At 37.6% G+C, this 20,850-nt stretch overlaps 1 protein-coding gene across 3 annotated transcripts in view; it reads left to right on the top strand.

The window, feature by feature from the left end:
• LOC131159997 (DNA-directed RNA polymerase III subunit 2) overlaps positions 1–20,850 on the top strand; it is a 130,364-nt gene that overhangs the window by 58,583 nt on the left and 50,931 nt on the right. For all 3 annotated transcript variants that reach the window (XR_009137907.1, XM_058115266.1, XM_058115267.1), the window contains 4 exons: positions 6,897–6,956; positions 7,336–7,428; positions 20,357–20,464; positions 20,656–20,766. Coding sequence is in view for 2 of the 3 variants with exons in the window: in XM_058115266.1 (XP_057971249.1) it covers positions 6,897–6,956; positions 7,336–7,428; positions 20,357–20,464; positions 20,656–20,766 (372 nt within the window). In the remaining variant the exon portion in view is untranslated. The remainder of the gene's footprint in view (positions 1–6,896; positions 6,957–7,335; positions 7,429–20,356; positions 20,465–20,655; positions 20,767–20,850) is intronic.

Below are 20,850 nucleotides of genomic sequence, written 5' to 3'. Positions count from 1 at the left end.
TTAAGTTAATATTGGTGTCCCGAGTTACTTCAAAGTAGAAAGAAAGATCTGACTTTGATAATTTTAAGGATGGGTTTGTTCACTTAACTTATCGGAGTTTACTGGAGTTCGCAGGTGGTGCACTTCTTACTTTTTTATGGATGTGAAGGAACTTCAATGGTTTCTGAACTGAATGGACGAGTTTTGATCTGCACCTTGTGAATTAGACAAAGTTTCAGGTGGAACACTTTTGAGGAATGGAGGAGGTATTTTTGTTGTTAAATTGCTGTTTAATCATGGGTGTTGTTCCTTGTGTCTGGAAAAAAGTCAGGGAAAGAAGAGCAACTAATTTTGTTAGAATTTCAGAAGGAAAAGAAGAGGTGGAATGGTGGAGTGTACAGAAAGCTTTGTTATATGTTTCTACTGATAGGGAAGTGGAAGTGAGGAGCAATTCAGGGGGAGGGTTCATTCTGTTGTGATTGTGGCTCGAGGAACATCGGCAGCAGTGAGGGATGGAGAAGGCATAGTGTGTTCCAGCTGTATCTTAAGCTGACATTCTGTGCCAATCTTCAAGGAAGGATTTCAGGGTTTTTAATGAGGGTTCAATCATATATGTTGGTTGGGATGGAGTGGCGAGATTTCAGGGAGAAATCAGAAGATTAGTTCAGATTTCGTGGGGAGAATTGTTGAGGGGAGAGGATATGGATGGTTTTAAATTCAAGGAGATTTAAGCCTTTTAATATTTGGTATTTAGAATGGGAATAAGACATGGGTCGCAAACCCCAAGTTAAGGGAGTTGGATGAGCCCATTTTAAATGGACATGAAATCTAGGTAGCGAAAAGGCATGGCAGGCCTGAACTAACTATTAAACAATTGAGATTTAACTTTTGAGGGAGAAAGTGCAAAAAAAGATGCAGTTGGGTTGGGTAATCTAGTGGTTGATGTGTCTTAAAATGAGAAAGGTCTGGTTATCTATTTGAAGCTGGGTCAGCTAATCTTGGGGAATAAGGGTCAGGAGGTACATATTTGAACTCTCTTCTGATCCAGAATCCAGGGAATGTGTTGTGAAAGCAAAAAGGCCTGAATCTGGAAATTAACAAGAAAATGCCCAAGCTGTGCAGGCCACAGACGAGGTAGGCCAAGTAATGGATTCTAAAATACGAGGGGTCCAGGATTATGATGAAGGGAACATTTAGGAATTAGGGGAACTCTTGAAATACAGTGATGTTGGTAGTTCTATGGAACTTATTTCTGATGATGGTACAAAAGGTCATTCAGGTCTTGAGCCTACACAGGGAATTCTCCCAGTTCAGAAAGCTATGTATTTGTTATTGTCAGCTACGAAAGTATCAGATAGCCATGACAAGGTTTTACATTTTTGGGGATGTGATGTTAAAGAAGGGGTAGAATCACATAATGAGTTGGAGAGATTAAGTGAAAATGATATGGGTCTTTTACTGGACCAAGTGATGGCAGAGAGTGGGATAGACAATGAGGGTGAATATTAATGTTGTCCTCAGAAAATGTTAGGGTCTACAGATTGCACGATGACATTGGGAAATTGTGTTTTGTTTGGGCAAGAGGACGTAGGGGATGATGGACCTAGGTGTTCCTTTGAAGAAGCAGAGCTTGGTGTTTCCATTGAGTAATACAGATGACCAATTAGAAAGTGTAATTGAGGAGGGTTCTTTGGTCTTTATTTCTCATTTGAATGTAGCCCTATAGCTGTTTCTAATGTGTTTGCTTCTGGAAATGATGAGGGTAATGCCGTGACTGAATATAGTAGGGAATATAAAAGGATTTAAATTCTCTTAGTATCCCTTCCGAGTATGCAGTAAATTACTAATAATATTTTGTGCCAAGGAGAGGAATCTATTTGGGGGAAATATAGTCATTAACTCATTGGGGAGTGAGAGGGACAACCATGAGCTGTAGGAACCCATCAAGGGGTTGGGTTTTGAGTCTTTTAGTATAGGAATTGAAATTATTACTAGGACCAACAAGAGGAGGAAAAAAAGGTGCAAAAGGAGTTGAACAAGTTAGTTCTATCAATTATTGGGGCTGGTTTTTGGGGTGGGGGTTAAGCATAGGTAAGAACTAGTTAATTGATGAAGATAAGTAGTTGGAATGTGAGAGGAATAGGGGATGTGAGGAAGATAGGGCTAATTAAACAAGTTTTGGGGCAAGGTGCTCGTGTATTATTTTTACACTGAACTTGAGAAGGTTTATGGGGAGTGTTTAGGAGTATTTGGGAGGGGAGGTGTAGGGAGTGGGAGTTTATTCCTTTCCAAGGGGCGGCTAGAGGGATTTTGATTAGAAGGGCCATTTGTTCTGTTTGTAAGATTGATATTGATGGGGTTTCTTTTGAATCTTTTCCTTATTGGTTTTGTTAGATATGTGAGGTATGGGTGAGTGGTGGGTTATATGGTTTTGTTAGATATTTGAAGTATGGGTGAGCGGTGGGTTATCCTTGTCTATCGTTTTACTAGATTCATGCTTGATCTGTTCTTTTTTTTTTTTTTTTTCGGGTGGAGCTTTTTGCAGTTTTTTGGCTTTGTGCACTTAGGTGGTTCTTAGGGGGTTGATTTTAATGTGGTTAGGTTTTCATTTATGTTCTGGCATGTTTAATTTTGATCGGTTTATTAGGGAGAGTGGGTTAAGAGACTCAAATGGAGAATGCTTTATTTTTTTGGTTAGTAGTTGGGAAAGCAGTTGCTAGTTGTAGAGATAGGTTCTTATTTTGTTCCAAGTGGGAAGATGAATTTCCCAATCTTTCTCAAATGCTTTTGTCTAGGCCAATATTGGACCATTTTCCTATTTTGTTAGTCTAGAAGGGTTAGGTGGGGTCCTACTCCTCTTTAAGTTTGAAATATGTGGCTGGATCATTAGTATTTTCTCTGTGTAAGGGATGCCTCATGGAAGGAGATTGGTAGGGGTTGGGAGAGTTTTAGATTTATGAGAAAGCTCAAAAAGATTTAGTGTTGAAGAAGTTGGATGTTGAGGTTTTGAAGACAATAGAATTTAAAAAAAAAAAGAAACAACATTTTGGGATAATTGGATTGGTTGTATAGGAAAGTGGTGGAAGACATTCTCTGGGAGGTTGAGGACGTTAACAGGGTTGATTTAAAACAATTATTAGAGGAGCTAGTCCTTAGGGAAGTGAGGAGTTGGAGGCAAAATACTAAATATAAAGGAGGTGAGGGAAGGAGTGGTTACTTCTGACCCTGCTCTGGTAGCAAGTAATCTTACGGATATTTTTGTCAATTTCTTTTAAGAGGAGTATGGAGATAGGCCTGTGATTGAGGGGGTAGAATGGAATCCTATATCTTTGGTTTAGTGATCTTATCTGGGAAGACCTCTTGAGGAAAGTCAGGTTAGGTAGGTAGTGTTTGGGATGGATAGGGTTAAGACTCTACAGATGGTTTTAACATGGGTTTTTTTTCAGGATTGGGATGTGGTTAAAGTGGATTTAATGAAGACTTTTTAAGGAGTTCTTAATGGAGTTTTGGGCAGGATCATTAATTTGACTTTCATCACTTTCGTGCCTAAGTAGAGTAGATGCATTAATATTGCTGATTTTAGGCCTACTAATCTGGTTACTGGTTTGTATAATATTATTGTGAAGGTGCTTGCGAATGGGCTGAGTTTAGTAATAGAAGATACGATTTTCAAGCAGAAACTGCTTGGGGGTAGGTGAATTGTTGATGCCATTTTAGTGGCTAATGAGGTTGTGGAGGATGCGTGTGTTTAAATTGGATTTTGTAATTGCTTATGATCCAATCTATTGGAAATTTGTAGATAGGTCTTGGAGATTTAGGTATGGGTGGACTTGGATGAGGGGTTGTTTGTCTAATGCTCTTCCTTTTGAGGGCTGTTAGGCAAGGAGATCTGTTGTCCTCGTTTTCTGCTTGTCTTGGTAGTTGATTGTTTGAGCTGATTCATAGATAGGGCGGTTGATACGGGGTTTGTAGCAGGGATTCTCGTGGGTAGTGAAAGGGAAAATATGGATGGTAGGTTTTAATTTGTGTGTTGATATTCTCTTTGGAGTTGGCTTCTTTAGTGGGGTATGCTACCCTAGATGGGCCTTTGATGTACTTAGGGGTTCCTTTGGTGGTTATCCTAGGTCAGTTGGATTTTAGGCTCTTGTGGTAGACAAGGTGGCTAAGAATTTGATGGGTAGAAATGTGCTCTTCTTCCCCCTCTTCTCTCTTTAGGTGCTTGTGTCACTCTTATGTAGTCTTATCTTTTTATATACCTCTTTAATTTTTCTCATTTTTTCTCTAGTTTCTGTTAGGGTAACTAGGACTTTTGAGATAATCATGGGATATTTTCTTTTGGGATCTCACGTTAGGGGGAAGAAAGATTATTTAGTTAGTTGGGAGGTGGTGTATAGGTCAAAATGGGAGGGGGTCTAGGTTTCAAGGAAATTGTTGTATAAAAGCTTGGATTTGATGATTATATGGTTATGAATGTTTCCTTTAAGGTAATTATTTGGCTTAAAAAAAGCGAATGGGATACTAATGTGGGTTCTAGATCATCTTTTGAGAGCCCTTGGAGATGTGTATCTCAGCTCTACCCACATTTTACTCTACCCACATTTTATTTATAATATCAAATTTGTGCTGGGCACTGTGTTTTGCTTTCGTTTTAGGGAAGACCTAGCATTTTGCTTTCATTTTAGGGAAGACCTATAGGTGGGGATTTGGCTTTTTCATGTCGTTTCCTTGTTTTTCATCATCTTTCTTCATTACATATTGACGCCATTTTTTGCGTTTTGTTTTCTGATGTTGAGAAATTTTCATTGGATATCTATACCTGTAGATCTCTGAATGATAGTGGGTTGGAACTTGGAAGAGCTATTGCCTATGTTGAGTTTGTTGAAGGGTTGGTGCTTTCAATAAGGAGGATGCGAGGAAGTGGATGCTGACTCTTTTGGGGACTTCTCTTTTGTTGCAGTGTCAGAGGCCTTGTAAGGCGTTATCTTTGGATGTGTGTGTCCATTGCTTTGATAGTTCTGAGTATGCCTCTCATTTGTTTATGCATTATCTTTTCGTTTGGAGGATGTGGAACAAGCTTTTGGTCTATTTGGTGAAAGTAGGGTTTGTCCGGAGTTGGTGAAGGATATGTCAGCCATTTCTATTTTGGGGTTTGGAAGGAGCAAAGACATGTCAACCTAATGGAGATTTGGGTTGTATGCTGTGTTGTGTGGTATTTGAATGGAAAGGAACAGTCGTATTCTAAGGGGATGAACGGTTATTGTTCTTTTATGGTATATGGTTCAATATTTGGCTGTTGCTGCAGGTTGTTTCAAGGTACTATGTCTTGAGGATGCTCAGTGTGATTGGTAATATGTTTTGTATCAAACGTCTTTGTTTTCTGTTTTTTTTTTTTTTCTGATCTTATTTGGAGGATTCCTTGTTATCCTGCAATATACATTCTTTCTCTATTGATATCATTTTCTTTTCTGATAATATTTTAATAGAAATTTTAATTTTTTATTTGATATTAGGTTTGATTTGACAAATGATAGAACATGGCAGTGAAAATGTTTTTTCTTAAGACTCTTGAGACTGTTAATATAGTTAATAATGCTTTATTTAATGCTAAATAATTATTTTGATAGTAACTGGAAATACTAGAGAGAGAAAAGTGCTGCAAAGGAGGAGGATAAGACATCCTCCTTGAGAAAGACAAACCAAGAGAAGAAGTACGTTTTCAAGTTTGGCTTAAAATTTGGGTAATAGACCCCTTGAAAACTTCTAAGACACACAGTCTGCCATAAAGTAAGAATGCTATCCTCTCCCTAAGTAATTTTGATGCAAAAATTGACCCTTGGAAATCTAAGTGTCTGTTTGGTATTGTTGTTGTTTTCTATTTTCTGTTTCTGTTTTTGCACAGTGAAGAAACAGATTATAAGAACGCTGTTGTTTATGTTTTGTTAGTTTTCTGTTTCTTTTGCTAGTTTTCAGATTTTTGCAAAATAAACTGAAAACCAGATTTTATGGTTCAGTTGTTTTGGCAACTTAATGTCGGAAATTTTAATATCAAATAATAGTTTTTTTTTGGATTTAATCATTCATTTAATACAGTTTAAAATAAAAATAAAATGATCATATGGATTAAATATAATTAAAACAAAAATATGCATAAATTTCAAAAAATAATAATAAAGCCAAAGGAAAAATATTTTTACTATTTTTGAATTGTCATGTCCAAGAAAATTTGTATTGTAAAGTAAAATTTGAAAGTACAACAATTAAGTAAAATGATTATAATGATTTTTATTTTTATTATAGTATTTTTCAATGTGTATTATTTGTAATTTTACTTTTTTAATCATATTTTTTTAATGTTATTTGATTTAAAGATGAAAAATGAGCATTTTTTAATTAAGTTTTTAATTTGTATTAGTTTTATAAATGTTAACCAAATAGGTTGCTAGTTTTGGTTTTTAGTTTCTATTTGTGGTTTTGGGTTGTTGTTTTTGTAATTTTTGACAATGATACCAAACAGCCCCTAAGCATTCCTTTCTATGCATAGGTACCAAACAGGAAAAACCAAACCATTTCACAGAGTCTAAGCTCTTGTACCTCTTAAAACCTAAAAGTAGTAAGCAAAAGAGCCTCCAATGAATCTGGAATAATCCTGTTTTCAACAAAAAAGACCTAATAGCCTGCTCCACATGTGTCAGGCTACAAAGGAATGCAGAAAAAGATGGGGATGAGATCATCATTTTGAAAACATCTCACACAAAAATTGCGAGAAAGAGCCTCTTTGGCTTCCTAACTTGCAACAGATTTTTGTTGTAAAACATAGCACATATTTTAATTTGTGTTTGTGTGCTCGTCTCTGTCTCTATGTTCCTTGGCCATCTATGGATGGATTTGCTTGTAAGGATGATTTTCTTTCATGACAGGATTATGTGGGCAACAAACGCTTGGAGCTATCTGGTCAGTTAATTTCTCTTCTTTTTGAGGTAACCTGAATCCACTGGACTAGATAAATGTGTTAATTTTCCTCTTTTGAATTTTTCATTATTCCTTTTTTATATAGGTGCAGGTGCCCCTCATAGGTGGGTTGCTAGTGTGTTTTTATTTTTATGTTTTTACAAAACTCTTCTAGCAACCTTTTTTTTTTTGTCTTTGTTTTTATTTGAAACTTAATATTAAAAAATCGTAAGTTAATTTTTTTTTAGTTTATAGATGGATTAACTTTTTTTTCAGTTTATAGATGGCTTTTGTTTGCTCTATAATCTATTCTAGAAATTTAGTCTCGAACTACCTTCATTTGCTTGTACTCAATTCTATTTGCATATTTGATATTGATTTTTGTTTTTTTCATGACCTTATTTGTAGGATTTGTTCAAGACGATGATTAGTGAGGTGAGGAAAACAGCAGATGCCATCCTAGCAAAGCCGAGCCGTTCTAGCCCTTTTGACTTTTCCACTGTAAGTGGGTGTCGCTGTTAGTTTGGAATCATGTGGTGTGAGGGCAGAGGTGTTGTGATGCCTTATGACCTCTTGAGCTTTGTTTATTCTGCTAGGGAAATTTGAATAAAGCTGAGATGAAGGCACTAGGCAGAGGTGTTGTGATGGTTTTTGCCTTTAATGCTCTTTTTATTCTGTTTGGGAAATTTGTGTAAAACTGAGAAAAATTTAAGCAGAGATCTGCGTCATTGAAGAATAACAATTGTATATTGTATAGTACACGTTTACATTGGCCCCGTTTTTTCCCCGTTTTGAGAGGAAAGGAATTGGGGCTGTGTATGCGTTGTGTAAGACTCTGGGTGGTGGGGTCTGTGGGGGGGGGGGGGGGTGGTAGACTCCTATTTTAGAAAAAAAGTGGTGGGAGGTTTTTGTCTAGAATGCAATTTTTTGATACCTTTATTAGAATGTGATTTGAGAGATAGCTGGTAGCTAGTAGATTAGGTCGTTTTCTTTTTACTATAGAGTGGGAGGATGAATTTCTTGATATTCTTACTAGGCCATTTCTGATCATTTTCATGTTTGGTTGGAGTTTAGAAAAACTAGCTGGGCTCTGCTCCATTTTGATTTGACAGTAAGTGAATGAATCATCATGGTATTTGTAATTTGATCAAGAAGTTTTGGAGTAGTGATGTTGGTATGGAATATTTTGATTTTTGAGGAAGCTTAAAGGATTAAAAGAGGAGTTAGAAAAAGTGGAGTTCAGAGGTGTTTGGAGATGTTAAGATTTAAGAGTTTTAAAATGGAGCATTTGATGAGCTGAACGTGTTAGATTGGAAAGAGATTGATGAGGGTCTTACTGAGGAGGAGAGAGTGAGAACAATGAGGCAGAGTGTTCTTCCTAAGGAGGTTAGGAGTTGGAGGCAGAAAACTAAATTTTAATGGGTTAGGGTGGGGTTTGCAATTCTAAATTCTTTTGTAAGGTATTATGGTCAAGTCGGGCGTAATTATATTAGAGAGATGGAGTTTAGATTGGGGAAAATAGTGGCTGATGACAGGTTGATGGCTGAAGAGGTCACTTATTTTTTTTTATTTTTTATTTTTAAATTTTTTCAGTGAGCAAGATTTTGAAAGACCTTTGATTGAAGGGTTGGAGTGGAGTCCTATTTTGGATGTGGCCTTTGGAAGAAGAGGAGGTTAGGGCTGTAGTCTTTAGTCTTGAGAGGGACAAGGCTCCTGAGCCTGATAGGTTTAGTATAGTGATTTTTTTTTTCTTTTTTCAGGAGCGTTGGGATGTGATGAGGGTGATTTAGTTGAGGTTTTTTATGAGTTTGATACTAATGGTCAATTGGGGAAGATCATTGATTACACCTTTATCTTTTTAGTGCCTAAGAAGAATAGATATGTTAAGGTTTTGGCTTAATTAGTTTAGTTTCTAGTGTGTATGAGATTATAGCTAAGGTGCTGGCTAGTAGGCTGAGTTCTGTCTTTAATGATGCTATTTCTCTTGCTCTGAGTGCTTTTGTGGGTCAATGTTATGTTGGTTGCTAACGAGGTTGTGAATTTTGTTTGCTACATGAAGAAGAGTAGTATTGTGTTCAAGTTACACTGAGAAGGCTTACAATTGAGTTAGTTGAGATTTTTTGGGATAGCATCCATAGGGGAAATGGATTTGGTGTTGGGTAGAGGAGTTGGATTAGGGGCTGTCTTTCGAATGCTTGTTTTTCTTTAGTTATTAATAGGCAGCTCAAAGATTGGTTTTTTCCTTTCAGGGGAGTTAATTAGGGGATCTTTATCCCTCTTTTTGTTCTTGTGGTGGATGTGTTGAGTAAAAACTGTAAAATGATATATAGGGCTGTTGATAGGAGGTTCACGAGGGGTATTAAGCTGGATAAATGAGGATGTTGTTCTGTCTCATTTGCAATTTGCAGATGATATTATTATTATTTTGAGGTGATCATGTGGACTCTTTCTTTAACATTGTGTGTGTCTCTTGTCTTAGAATGAATGTAGGGAAGAGTCGTATTGGTTTGGTTAATGTTAGTCCTGAGAGGGTTTTGGAGTTGTTTTTCCTAGCTGGGTGTGGGATTTTGGAGTGGCCTTTGGTCTATTTAGCAGTTACTTTGAGAGGCAAGCCTTGCTCATCAGCCTTTCAGTGTTTGGTGGTGTCTAAGTTATAGAAGCTGTTTGGATGGGTGGAAAGGAGCTTTGTTTTATTTGGCTTGTAGAATTACTCTAATTAAGAGCAGCCTTTTTACTCTCCCATTGTATTTTTTCTCTTTTTAAGATTGCATAGGAGGGATAGCTCATAAGCTAGGGAGGATTACAAGGGATTTTCTTTGTCAGGTGCAGAGGAGAGGTGAGATCATTTGGTTAGGTGGGAGGTGGTTTGTAGGTCTAAAGGAGGGTTGGGTCCTTGTAATTTGGTGTTTGAAAACACCTCCCTTTTGGCTAAGCGGTTGTGACAGTTTCACTTGGAGGTGAATCCTCTTTAGCACATGGTAATAAAAAGTATATTTGGCTTACAAAAAATAATTGATGGGAGCTTAATTAGGGTGTTAGAACCTCCTTTGAGTCCTTGGAAGTTCATTTTTCAGTTTATCCTTCTTTTCTTTGGCTTGCTAGATTTCAGTCAGGGAGAGGTAATGGGAAGATATTTGAGTCCCACACTCCTGATTTTTTATTATTTTTCTCCAATTTTGAAAAATTAAAAACCAATTAGGAATTTAATTAAATAAAAAAATGGTTCAGGAAAACAGATTGATTCAGCCAGTCTAAACTAGGTCAATCGGTTCAATGCAGTAGGCCATGTGTCCACCCAGAGTGGCGACATGTGGCACCTTCTATTCACGTTTTTTTTATATTTTATTTTAAATTTGACGTCACCATGCCACTTGGCATCTCCTGAGTGGTCGGGACAAATGATAGGGATTGCCGACATGGCACTGAGCCTATGGACTTGGATCTGATGGGCCAAACTCTCTCAAGCCCAATTCGACTTTGGGTCTGATTAAATGGAATTGAACAGTGGTCCCAGATCCAAATTGGGGTGGGGGTGGGGGAGGGGGTGGGGGGAGGGACACTTTTATCCTTGTCCTTTGCTTGAGCATATCGCCTCTCTTCCTGCCATCATTATGTGATTTCCTCTTTCCTTATTTTTGAGAGGGATTCTTTTTCTTGGGATTTTTACTTTAGAAGGGATTTGAATGATAGTGGGGTGGAGTTTTCGTCTTCTTTACTCATTTTACTTGAGACTTGCTATATCTTTAGTAGGAGTGATGTTAGAGTTTGGTCTTTGGATTCTTTGAGGGAGTGTTCTTGTAAATCTTTTTTTTCTCAGCTTACAGAAGTTAATGCAAATTTTCGTTTCTATCGGGATGTTTGGGAGGCTAAAGTTCCTTATATGATTAAGGCTTTTGTTTGGCTGGTGGTCCTTAATGGTGTTAACATCAAGTCACGAACAATCTGCTGCCATGTAGGAGACCTTCTAACACTCTGTCACTAGGCATGTGTTTAATGTGTTATAATAGTTTTGAGGATGTGTCTCACTTGTTTATTCATTGTTCTTTTGGTTGGAACTTCTTGGGGTGTTTGGAGAATTATGGTTTAGTCCAAGTTCAGTAGAAGATCTTTTGACCCTTTCTTTTGCTGGTTTTGGGAAAAGTAAGGATGCTAAAAGGCCATGGAGATGTGCTCTTGGAGTTGTTTTGTGGGGAATTTGATTGGAAAGAAAATCCTAGAGTTTTCACTGGGAAGGCATTATCAATGGTATTAATTTGGGACAAGATCCTATACTTGGCTTCTCTTTGGGCTTATAGTGCTGGCTGTTTTAAGGGATGCTATCTTCAAGATGTTGTCAGAGATTGGAATGCCTTACTAAGATGTTGTTTTTTCCTTTTAGTTCTGATTGAGGACTTACTGTTCTCCTTTTCTATATTTTTTCACCTGTTCTTTTTGTACAAATCCCTACAGTGTGAACGATAGCCATGGTTGGTGAATGACGACCAGCAGTGTGAATGATAGCCACGGTTGATGAATGATGGCCACCTACCATGGTGGGTGAGCCACTGCCACCTACCATGAGATCTTGCCACATGCCATAGGCTATAAATTGAGAGCCCCCACCGAAGCTAAACTACACATCTCAACTGCAAGTTGTGTTCTCTTCTGGTTTTCCATGTTTTATTCTCTGTGTATATGTTAAATAGGGACCCGAGTATGTAAAGAATACACAATTGAATGTACAATTGATTCATTCTCATTCTATGCATGGTATTAGAGCTAGTTTTTTTCCTAAACCAAGCTAACTATGGGGGACAACTCCATCAACAGTCGAGAGTCGACAACCCCAGAGACTTAAATGAGTCAAACCAATGCCATCATCAATTCGAATGTACTAGATGGCTCTTCTGTCCAACTATAGGTAGAAAAACTCAATGGGAAGAATTTTCGAGAATGGGCCCAGTTTGTGAAACTCGCAGTCGACGACAGAGGAAAGCTCGGGTATCTTACCGGCGACTCAAAGAAACCTGATTCAACGAATGCTGTGGCACTCTAGCAATGGAGATCGGAGAATTCCTTGATTACCTCATGGCTTATCAACTCCATGAAGCCAACTATTGGGAAAACATATATGTTCCTGCCCACAACAAAAGAGGTGTGGGATGCAGTCCGAGAAACCTACTCCGACGAGGAGAATGCTTCCCAAGTCTTTGAACTTAAGACACGCCTATGGCAGATGAAACAAGGTGAGAGGGAGGTAACATACTATTACATGGAGATGCTGGCACTATGGCAAGAATTGGATTTAAGCAGTGAAGAAGAATGGCGTTGTGCTGAGGACAGTGCGCTGTTCAAGAAGAGATTGTGAAAAGGAGAGAGTTTTTGAGTTCCTTACAGGCCTTAATGAAGATTTAGATGATGTACGAGGAAGGATTCTCTGCCGCAGACCTCTACCATCCACTTGAGAAGTGTTTGCTGAAGTGAGGCGTGAAGAGGCAAGGCGCAAAGTCATGTTGAAGGAAAGCTTCAACCACGGTACCAAAGGGCTCAGCTTTTGTATCATGTCGGACCTACAATGGGCCAAATACCAAGCAACCAAAGGGCTGCCTCTGGTGTGAACATTGCTGAAAGCTTGGCCATTCTGAGGATAATTGTTGGGAGATTCATGGCAAGCCAAACCATGGCAGAGCACCAAAACTAGAGGCTATCAAACTTGTTCTGAGACTCAACCCGAGAGGCAACAAGTGGCGAGCAACCATTTTGACAGTGGCAGCAGCAGCACCTCCAGCCATGGCCAACTACAGAAAATCATGGAGATGCTATCTACTCTCCAAGCCTCGGGTTAGTCACCAAAAAATACTCCATCTGGTAATTTGGCGCACAGAGGTAATTTCTCACAAGCCCTATACACCTTTCGTAACCATACATCCTGGATTATAGATTCTGGAGCCTCTGATCATATGATAGACTCTTATCACCTTTTCTTGTCATATACCCCATGTGCTGGTAACCTAAGAGTCAAAATTGCCGACGGATCTCTTGCTCCTGTTTCCAGCAAAGGGAGTATTCGGATTTCTGACTCGATTACTTTAGAGTTTGTTCTTTATGTTCCGAAATTATGTTGTGATCTTTTGTTTGTCAGCCAACTCACTAAACACTCCAATTACTCTGCTAAATTTATTTCATCCCATTGTGTTTTTCAGGACCTGTCATCGGGGACGACAATTGGCAGTGCTAAGGAGTATGAGGGAATGTACTACTTCGAGGAAGCCAAAATGAGTGATCAAAGTAATTCTGTCTCTATCCCTAAGAATAGTGACCTAATGTTATGGCTTTCTTGGTTGGGTCATCCAATTTTCAGTACATGTGTCATTTATTTCCTTCGCTATGTTCAAATAAAATGTCTCATGATGTTCAATATGAAGTGTGTGAACTCGCAAAATGCTAAAGAACTTCATTCCCAAAATCCAAATACAAACCCACAAAACCTTTCACAATCATTCATAGTGATGTATGGGAACCTTCCCGGATTTCTAATCGCACTCACACAAAATGGTTTGTGACATTCATTGACGATCACACTCGTATTGGGTCTACTTGTTAAAAGATAAGTCTGAAGTACGTTCTATGTTTATTATCTTTTATGCCGTGGTCCAAACACAATTTCACACCAAGATTCAAATCTTGCGTACTGACAATGGCATGGAATATTTCAACCACACCTTGGGTCTCTTCCTTCAAGAAAAAGGGATAACTGATCAAAGCTCATGTGTTGACACCCCTCGACAAAATGGGGTTGCCGAATGCAAAAATAGACACATTCTTGAGGTAGCACAAGCCTTAATGCTCACTACCCACATGCCTACAATGTTTTGGGGTGATGCTGTTCTAAAAGCCACTTACCTTATCAATAGAATGCCCAGTCGTGTTCTGTCCTATGCTACACCCCTTAACACTCTTCTCGAATTTTTCCTTACCTCTCGGCTGGACTCCAATCTCCCTCTTCGTTTATTTTCCTGCACTACCTTGTGCATGTCCATCCTCACCTGCACCAAGTTGGATCCTCGGGCCACCAAGTGTCTTCCTTGGTTATTCTCCATCCCAAAAAGGTTATAAGTGCTATGACCCTATTTCTCGTTGTCTCTTTCTTGATGTCACCTTTTTCGAGACCACTCCATTCCATCCCAAGTCTTCTATTCAGGGGGGAGAATGTGAGCGAATCTCAGACTCGGAATAATTCCAATGGTGACATGTTTTTCCTAGACTTTCCTCTCACCAATCTACCATCTTCCTCCACTTCCTTGTCAGTCACAGAAGGAAACTTAAACTTAGGGGGAGAGACAGAACAACAGAATAACAAGGAGACACTAGTCTACTCACGAAGGCTGAAGCCAAGTGGTAATGAAAAACTCATACCTAAAGTACCAAGAGAGTCAGAACAAGTGACAGCTTTGAGCAACCAAGAGCCCAACCAAGAGCCTCCCAACAACTCAGAACAGGTAATAGAACCTACTCCTATTAAATTTGATGATATTGATCCGCCTATTGCTTTCAGAAAACATCCTCGTTCATGTACCCTTCATCCAATTGAAAAATTTGTGTCCTATAATACCTTGTCCACGGGATACCGTGCCTTTACCTCTAACCTTGATAGGGTCAAAATTCCAAAGAACATTAAGGAGGCACTTGAAATTCCGGAATGGTGAGAGGCTGTAATGGAGGAGATAAGAGCATTGGAAAAGAATGGAACATGGGTGGTTATGAATTTGTGACGAGGAAAGAGATCAATAGGCTGCAAATGGGTATTCACTATAAAATACCGAACAGATGGGACAGTTGAAAGACACAAAGCCCGGTCGGTTGCAAAAGGATTTACTTAGTTCTATGGCATCAATTACACAGAAACCTTTGCACCCGTGGCAAAGTTGAACACTATCCGAGTGCTCCTATCCTTGGCAGCCAATCTAGACTGGCCACTTCAACAACTCGACATAAAAAATGGATTCCTAAATGGTGAGCTGGTTGAAGAAGTGTACATGACATTACCCCTTGGATTCAGTAAAAGGGGTGAGGAAAACAAAGTCTGTAAACTAAGAAAGTCCTTATATGGACTCAAACAATCTCTCATGGCATGGTTTGATCTACAAAGGTGATAAAAGGAGAGGGATACTGCCAAACAAAAAAATGGGAAGAAGACTATTCGGATTGTGTATGTAGACGACATTATCCTCACCGGAGATGACATTGAGGAAATGGGAAGATTGAAGAAAGTTCTAGTCACAAAATTCGAAGTGAAGGATTTGGGCCAGGTGCGATACTTTCTAGGGATGGAGGTAGCTAGATCAAAGAAGGGAATTAGTGTTTCACAACGAAAATACACCCTTGATCTCTTGACCGAAACAGGCATGCTAGGTTGCAAACCAAGTGACGCACCTATTGAAGCTGGAAAAAGAACCAAAGAGGTTGAGAAGCCAGTAGATAGGGAGAAATATCAAAGATTAGTTGGAAAGCTAATCTACTTGTCACATACCAGACTAGACATAGCTTTCGCAGTAAGTGTAGCAAGTTAGCATATGCAATCTCCAAAAGAAGCACACCAGGAAGCAACTAGGATCCTAAGATATCTAAAGGGATCTCCAGGGAAAGGCTTATTGTTCAAGTGAAGTGATCAAAAGGAAGTGGCAATATTCACTGATGCTGATTGGGCTGGTTCTACAGAGGATAGAAGATCCACGACTAGATACTGCACCTTTGTATGGGGAAATTTGGTCACTTGGAGAAGCAAGAAACAAAATGTTGTAGCAAAAAGCCGTGCAGAGGCAGAATTCAAAGCTGTTGCTCAGGGAATATGTGAAGGATTATGGCTGCGGAGGCTATTGGAAGAACTACATGTTGAGTTAGAGTTACCTTTCAAGCTGTACTGTGATAATAAGGCAGCTATCGGTATCTCTCTCAACTCTGCCCAGCATGACAGAATCAAACATGTGGAAGTTGACAGACACTTCATTAAAGAAAAGGTGGAAGAAGGAACTATTTGCATGACATATGTCCCTACTAGGGAGCAGATTGCAGACACATTCACCAAGGGACTACCTCGGCAACTCTTTGAGGTTTTCATTGGCAAGTTGGATATGATCAACATCTATGGTCCAACTTGAGGGGGAGTGTAGAAATCCCTACAGTGTGAACGACTACCATGGTTGGTGAATGGCGACCAGCAGTGTGAACGATGGCCACCTGGTGGGTGAGCCAACCGCCACCTACCACGAGATCTTGCCACAAGCCAGAGGCTATAAATTGAGACCCCCCACCAACGTTAAACTACACATCTCAATTGCAAGTTGTGTCCTCTTTTGTTTTTACATATTTTATTCTCTGTGTACATGTTAAATAGGGACCCGAGTATGTAAGTAATACACAATTGAATATACAATTGATTCATTCTCATTCTCTACACTTTTCAATGAAGTTTCTTTCTCTAAAATATAAAAATAAAAATTAATGGGCCCTGTTTGATAATGGTGCAAATTATATTCTTATTGCAGACATGATGGTATATAATATCAGGGACTGATGTAATCCTTAAAACAAAATTGATTTGGTAGAAATTAATATTGGTGGGTATTAGTTTATATCATATTGATTCTAAAGTTGCCTTCTTCTGTATATATATATATATATATATATATATATATATATATATATATATTATACATGAACACATACAATCATATGTACTGTGTTGTTTATTTATACACATATATTGATGCATACAGTTAAATCTGTTTTGTTCCTTAATCTGTTTGTCTTCTCTGTCTCTTTGTGATCCATGTAAGGTTCTCTATGTTCTGTTTGATCTCTAATTCTCTATAACTGTGTGTTACATACTTATTGCATGTCTATATGTTACGTCGGCAGGAGATGGAGTGTATGGAACATGGTTCTTTTTCCGATTTATGTTTAAAATTTAGGCTTCAAAAATAAGGCAATTTGTATTACCATTTGAAAACTGATCAATATTAGTTGACCTGACATAACACTTTTTTAGGAAACCAGCTTATCAACTTTTTTTTAAGTGAAATTGTATGAATGTTAATAGAATAATAATGTATGATTTAGGAGGAGTTCTTAAGATCCTATTATTTTCTCTTCAATAAAATTTCTTCTTCTTCTATAAAAAAATAGTAACAAGGCATGATTTAGAATGAAAATTTTGTAAATGAAATACATAGATGACAAGCATGAGACGTGTAGAATGCAACATCATATAGTATCATTTTCTTTATTTTTGGGTAGAAAGAAAGAAGATACATTCATTGAGGAGGAAGGAATGTTCAAAGTAGGCAACAATCAAAATAAAACCGCCATCTAATTTCTTTTAAGATGTGAGAATGGTACCCTTTTAAAACCGACAACTACAAAAAACAGAGAGAAGCCAAGTACTGAATCCTAAACCAAAGCAAAGTGCCAGAATTCCTCTTTTCAGAAAAAAAAAAAAAAACAAGAGCATTTCATTCCATCCAAATTTCCCATGAATCTGCTAAGAGGCCACAAGTCCACAAGACTAAACCAGCGCCACTCTTCCCAAAACCTGTGAAAAATATATGTAATAATTTCTCCATCAAGTCTGGGCAAACCCAATTCTGTACAAGAACAGCAAATAACTTATTCCATATCCCCCAAGAGAAAGGGCAATGCAATGGTCAGTGGATTCTAAGCTATCAAATCACAAGAAACAAACATCTGGAAATAATGCCTTCAAAAGCCTCCTACTACAACAGATTGTTGGTGTTAACTATTAAAAACAACATTCAAAAGAGACTCTTAGATTATCTAATAAAAAAATGGCTATTTGCAAACTGAAGAAAAGACACAACAATACCCTCACTACCCACCTCAATCCCCTTCACATTAGCCAAGTACGAGCAGCTGCATCATATCCCCACCCGTCCACAGCCGTAGGAACAACCTACTCAAAGTATCAATAACTAGAACAAACAAAAAGGTTTATAAAGGGTCCCCTCTCAAAGCTCTAATCCACTCCTTAGGCTTTCCATTGGTAATGACCATGGTCTTAAATTTCCAAGGAATTGTTGAAATTTCTGTTGAAATTTCCAGTTTTTGTCACCCTCGAAATCGAAATGATAGTCAATTTCCGTTATTGAATCATATTAAATTTATCAAAATCTCGAAGTTTTAGCGAAACTTGTTGAAGTTTTAACTATACAATGAAAAAATTTCCTCAAAATTCAAATGAGAGTTTTAGGAGTGAAGTGAAATTTCTCTATTAATTTATTTTATTTATTTTTATCGAAACAAAATTTTTACAAGTGCTTTTGAAATTATATGACAAAATAAACTTACAACAACATTTTATTAACCATTCATGTCTAAATTATCATTATTTGTATAATACATAATATTTAAATGATTTCTGAATTTCATTTGTATAAATTGAATATGTTTAATTACATTATCTTACAAATATGTTTGATACACATACTATATTACAACTTTTCCACCTTATACACAGCATAGATGTATTTAAATTGTAACATATTAGTCCTAAAACTTACATTATTATGTCTGTTAACTGTTTTTAAAGTTTCACATATAATTCCATGCTAATTGAAATTGACATCGAAATTGAAATTTCTGTCAAAATTTCCGTACTTTTAGATGCTTCGAAATTTGAGTTGAAACCGAAATTTAAGACCTTGGTAATGACTCAGCAGAAATCATTTGACGAACACCCCTCATCCAACCCTGCCACCTCTCCCTGAAATCCTAATAGCAAAGATTTTATTGGAGAAATTCTGGTCAACCCTGATATTGGCCCTTCCAAAATCAAACATAAATATAACCCCCTTCTTAATTCCACCTATGGATATCCTCCACTACTTCATTAGCCACCAAAAAATAGGCTCTAGTCTTTCCCCCAACAAAAGCACTTTGGGCTTTAGGAATAGTATCTCCTATTACTTAACCCATGTGCTGGCACTTTTGCAATGATTCTGTATTCACTTGTAACTAGACTGACAGGTCAAAAACAAAATCAGCGACTTTTGAAGCCTGATCCTTTTTAAGTACTTAAGTAATGAAAGTAGAATTAATTCTTTGGCCTATAACTCCATCAAAATAGAATCCATTAAAACCTTCAACAAATCAGCCTTAACCACATCCCTTCAATCCTGGAAGGCTGTAGTAAAACCGTCTGGATTCGGTGCTTTACCCCTATCCATTCAAAACACTACATTCCTGATCTCCATCTCCTCAAAAAGCCTTCACAACAATTCCATTTGGCCACCAGAAATATGGCTCTATTCCAATGCCTCAATCATTGGTCTACTCTTAACCTCCTCTGTAAATAAATTGGAAAACAAATTCAGTGATTTCATTTGCAATTAATCGAGGATCATAAGAGACCATTCCATCTCTGAACTTCAAATCCCTCACTAAAATTTTCCTCATCTTACCATCAGCCAGTCTATGGAAAACTTAGTATTACAATCACCCTGTCTAACCCATTTAAATTTGGTATTTCACCTGCAACTTCGCATCTCCCTAAAAATCACCCTTACCAGCTTATTTTTCATTGAGACCTGCTTTGCCTCCTCTATATATATTAAAATTCCATCATCTTATTTTTTATCCAGCAAATCAATATCAGCTAAGCTTTTTTTTTTTTTCATATTCTTAAAGAGTATCAATCTCTGTAAATATAATTTCCCAATTGATGAAATATCATATGGTATTCATCTACAACTTATTTGTGCATAGAGGATCTACTATAAAAGCTTGCTGGGATGTCCAAGGCTTGGTATTCAATGTTGCTAGTTCTTAATTAATATGATAATTTCCAATAAGTTAGAAATTTAAATTGGCAGCATTGTGTTATGATGCTTTGTTATATGGTTGGATGCTCATTGAAAATTCTTGAATATTTTCTTGAAATTATTAAAAAATTTCTATTCTTTGAATAATAAAATTGTTCATGGCTTGTAGAACAGTGAATGGGACAGTGAAAATAGAGAAAATAAAGATAAGAGAGAATGGAGGGTGAAAGAAAAGAGAGGAGAGAGCATGATCTTGGAGAGAGAGAGAGGAAGATTCGTCTTTCGAAGTGTCAACCCAGCTACCAATCCTCTCTCTCACTAATGGCATAAACATTGCATGTGGCCCTGCGTTAATGTTATGTAAAAATTGATGCCCCCTGACTCAGTGGTAATGGTGTTGCATCCAAACCTGAAGGTCAGAGGTTCATATCTCGGGAAAGTCTCTCCAATATTGGAGGCATGAATCTGTACATCATGCCCTTCCCAGACCCGATGGCAGGGAGCCTTGTGCATTAGGTGTTTCATTTTCATTTATTGATGCTCCATACTATGTGAATTATTGTTGTTGCAATTTATTTCATCAACACTTTTTTTTTTCTCTTTTCATTTTCCAGTGTCTAATGAAAGCATCAGATAATGTTACATTTGGGTTGGAAAGAACGCTTTCCACTGGAAATTTTGATATCAAACGGTTCAGAATGAGCAGGAAAGGCATGACACAGGTCTTTTTTTTCCCCCTGTTTTAATTTCATATTTTTTCTACTTATGACCCATAATTTTCATATCACTTTTTTCCTAGCATATATCTTCTTTGCATTTTGTTTTGTTTTTTGTTTTTTGTTTTTTGTTTTTTGTTTTTTGTTTTTGTTGCTAAATTAATGTATAAACTGAATACCAAATCCCATTTTCATAGGTGTTAGTAAGGCTATCTTTTATAGGGTCATTGGGCAACATGACAAAAGTTCAACCACAATTTGAGAAGTCCAGGAAAGTAAGTGGTCCCAGAGCATTGCAACCCAGCCAGGTATGTATATATACTTTTTAAAGTGGAGTCCTCTTGATTTTATGCAATTATAATTTATTTATTTTGCTGTATTTTGGTTTTTGC

This window comes from Malania oleifera, chromosome 7 (genome assembly GCF_029873635.1).
Source record: "Malania oleifera isolate guangnan ecotype guangnan chromosome 7, ASM2987363v1, whole genome shotgun sequence".
In the NCBI taxonomy this organism is placed as follows: domain Eukaryota; kingdom Viridiplantae; phylum Streptophyta; class Magnoliopsida; order Santalales; family Ximeniaceae; genus Malania; species Malania oleifera.
Note: the sequence above shows the minus strand (reverse complement) of the source record. Positions and strands in the feature narration are given on the sequence as shown.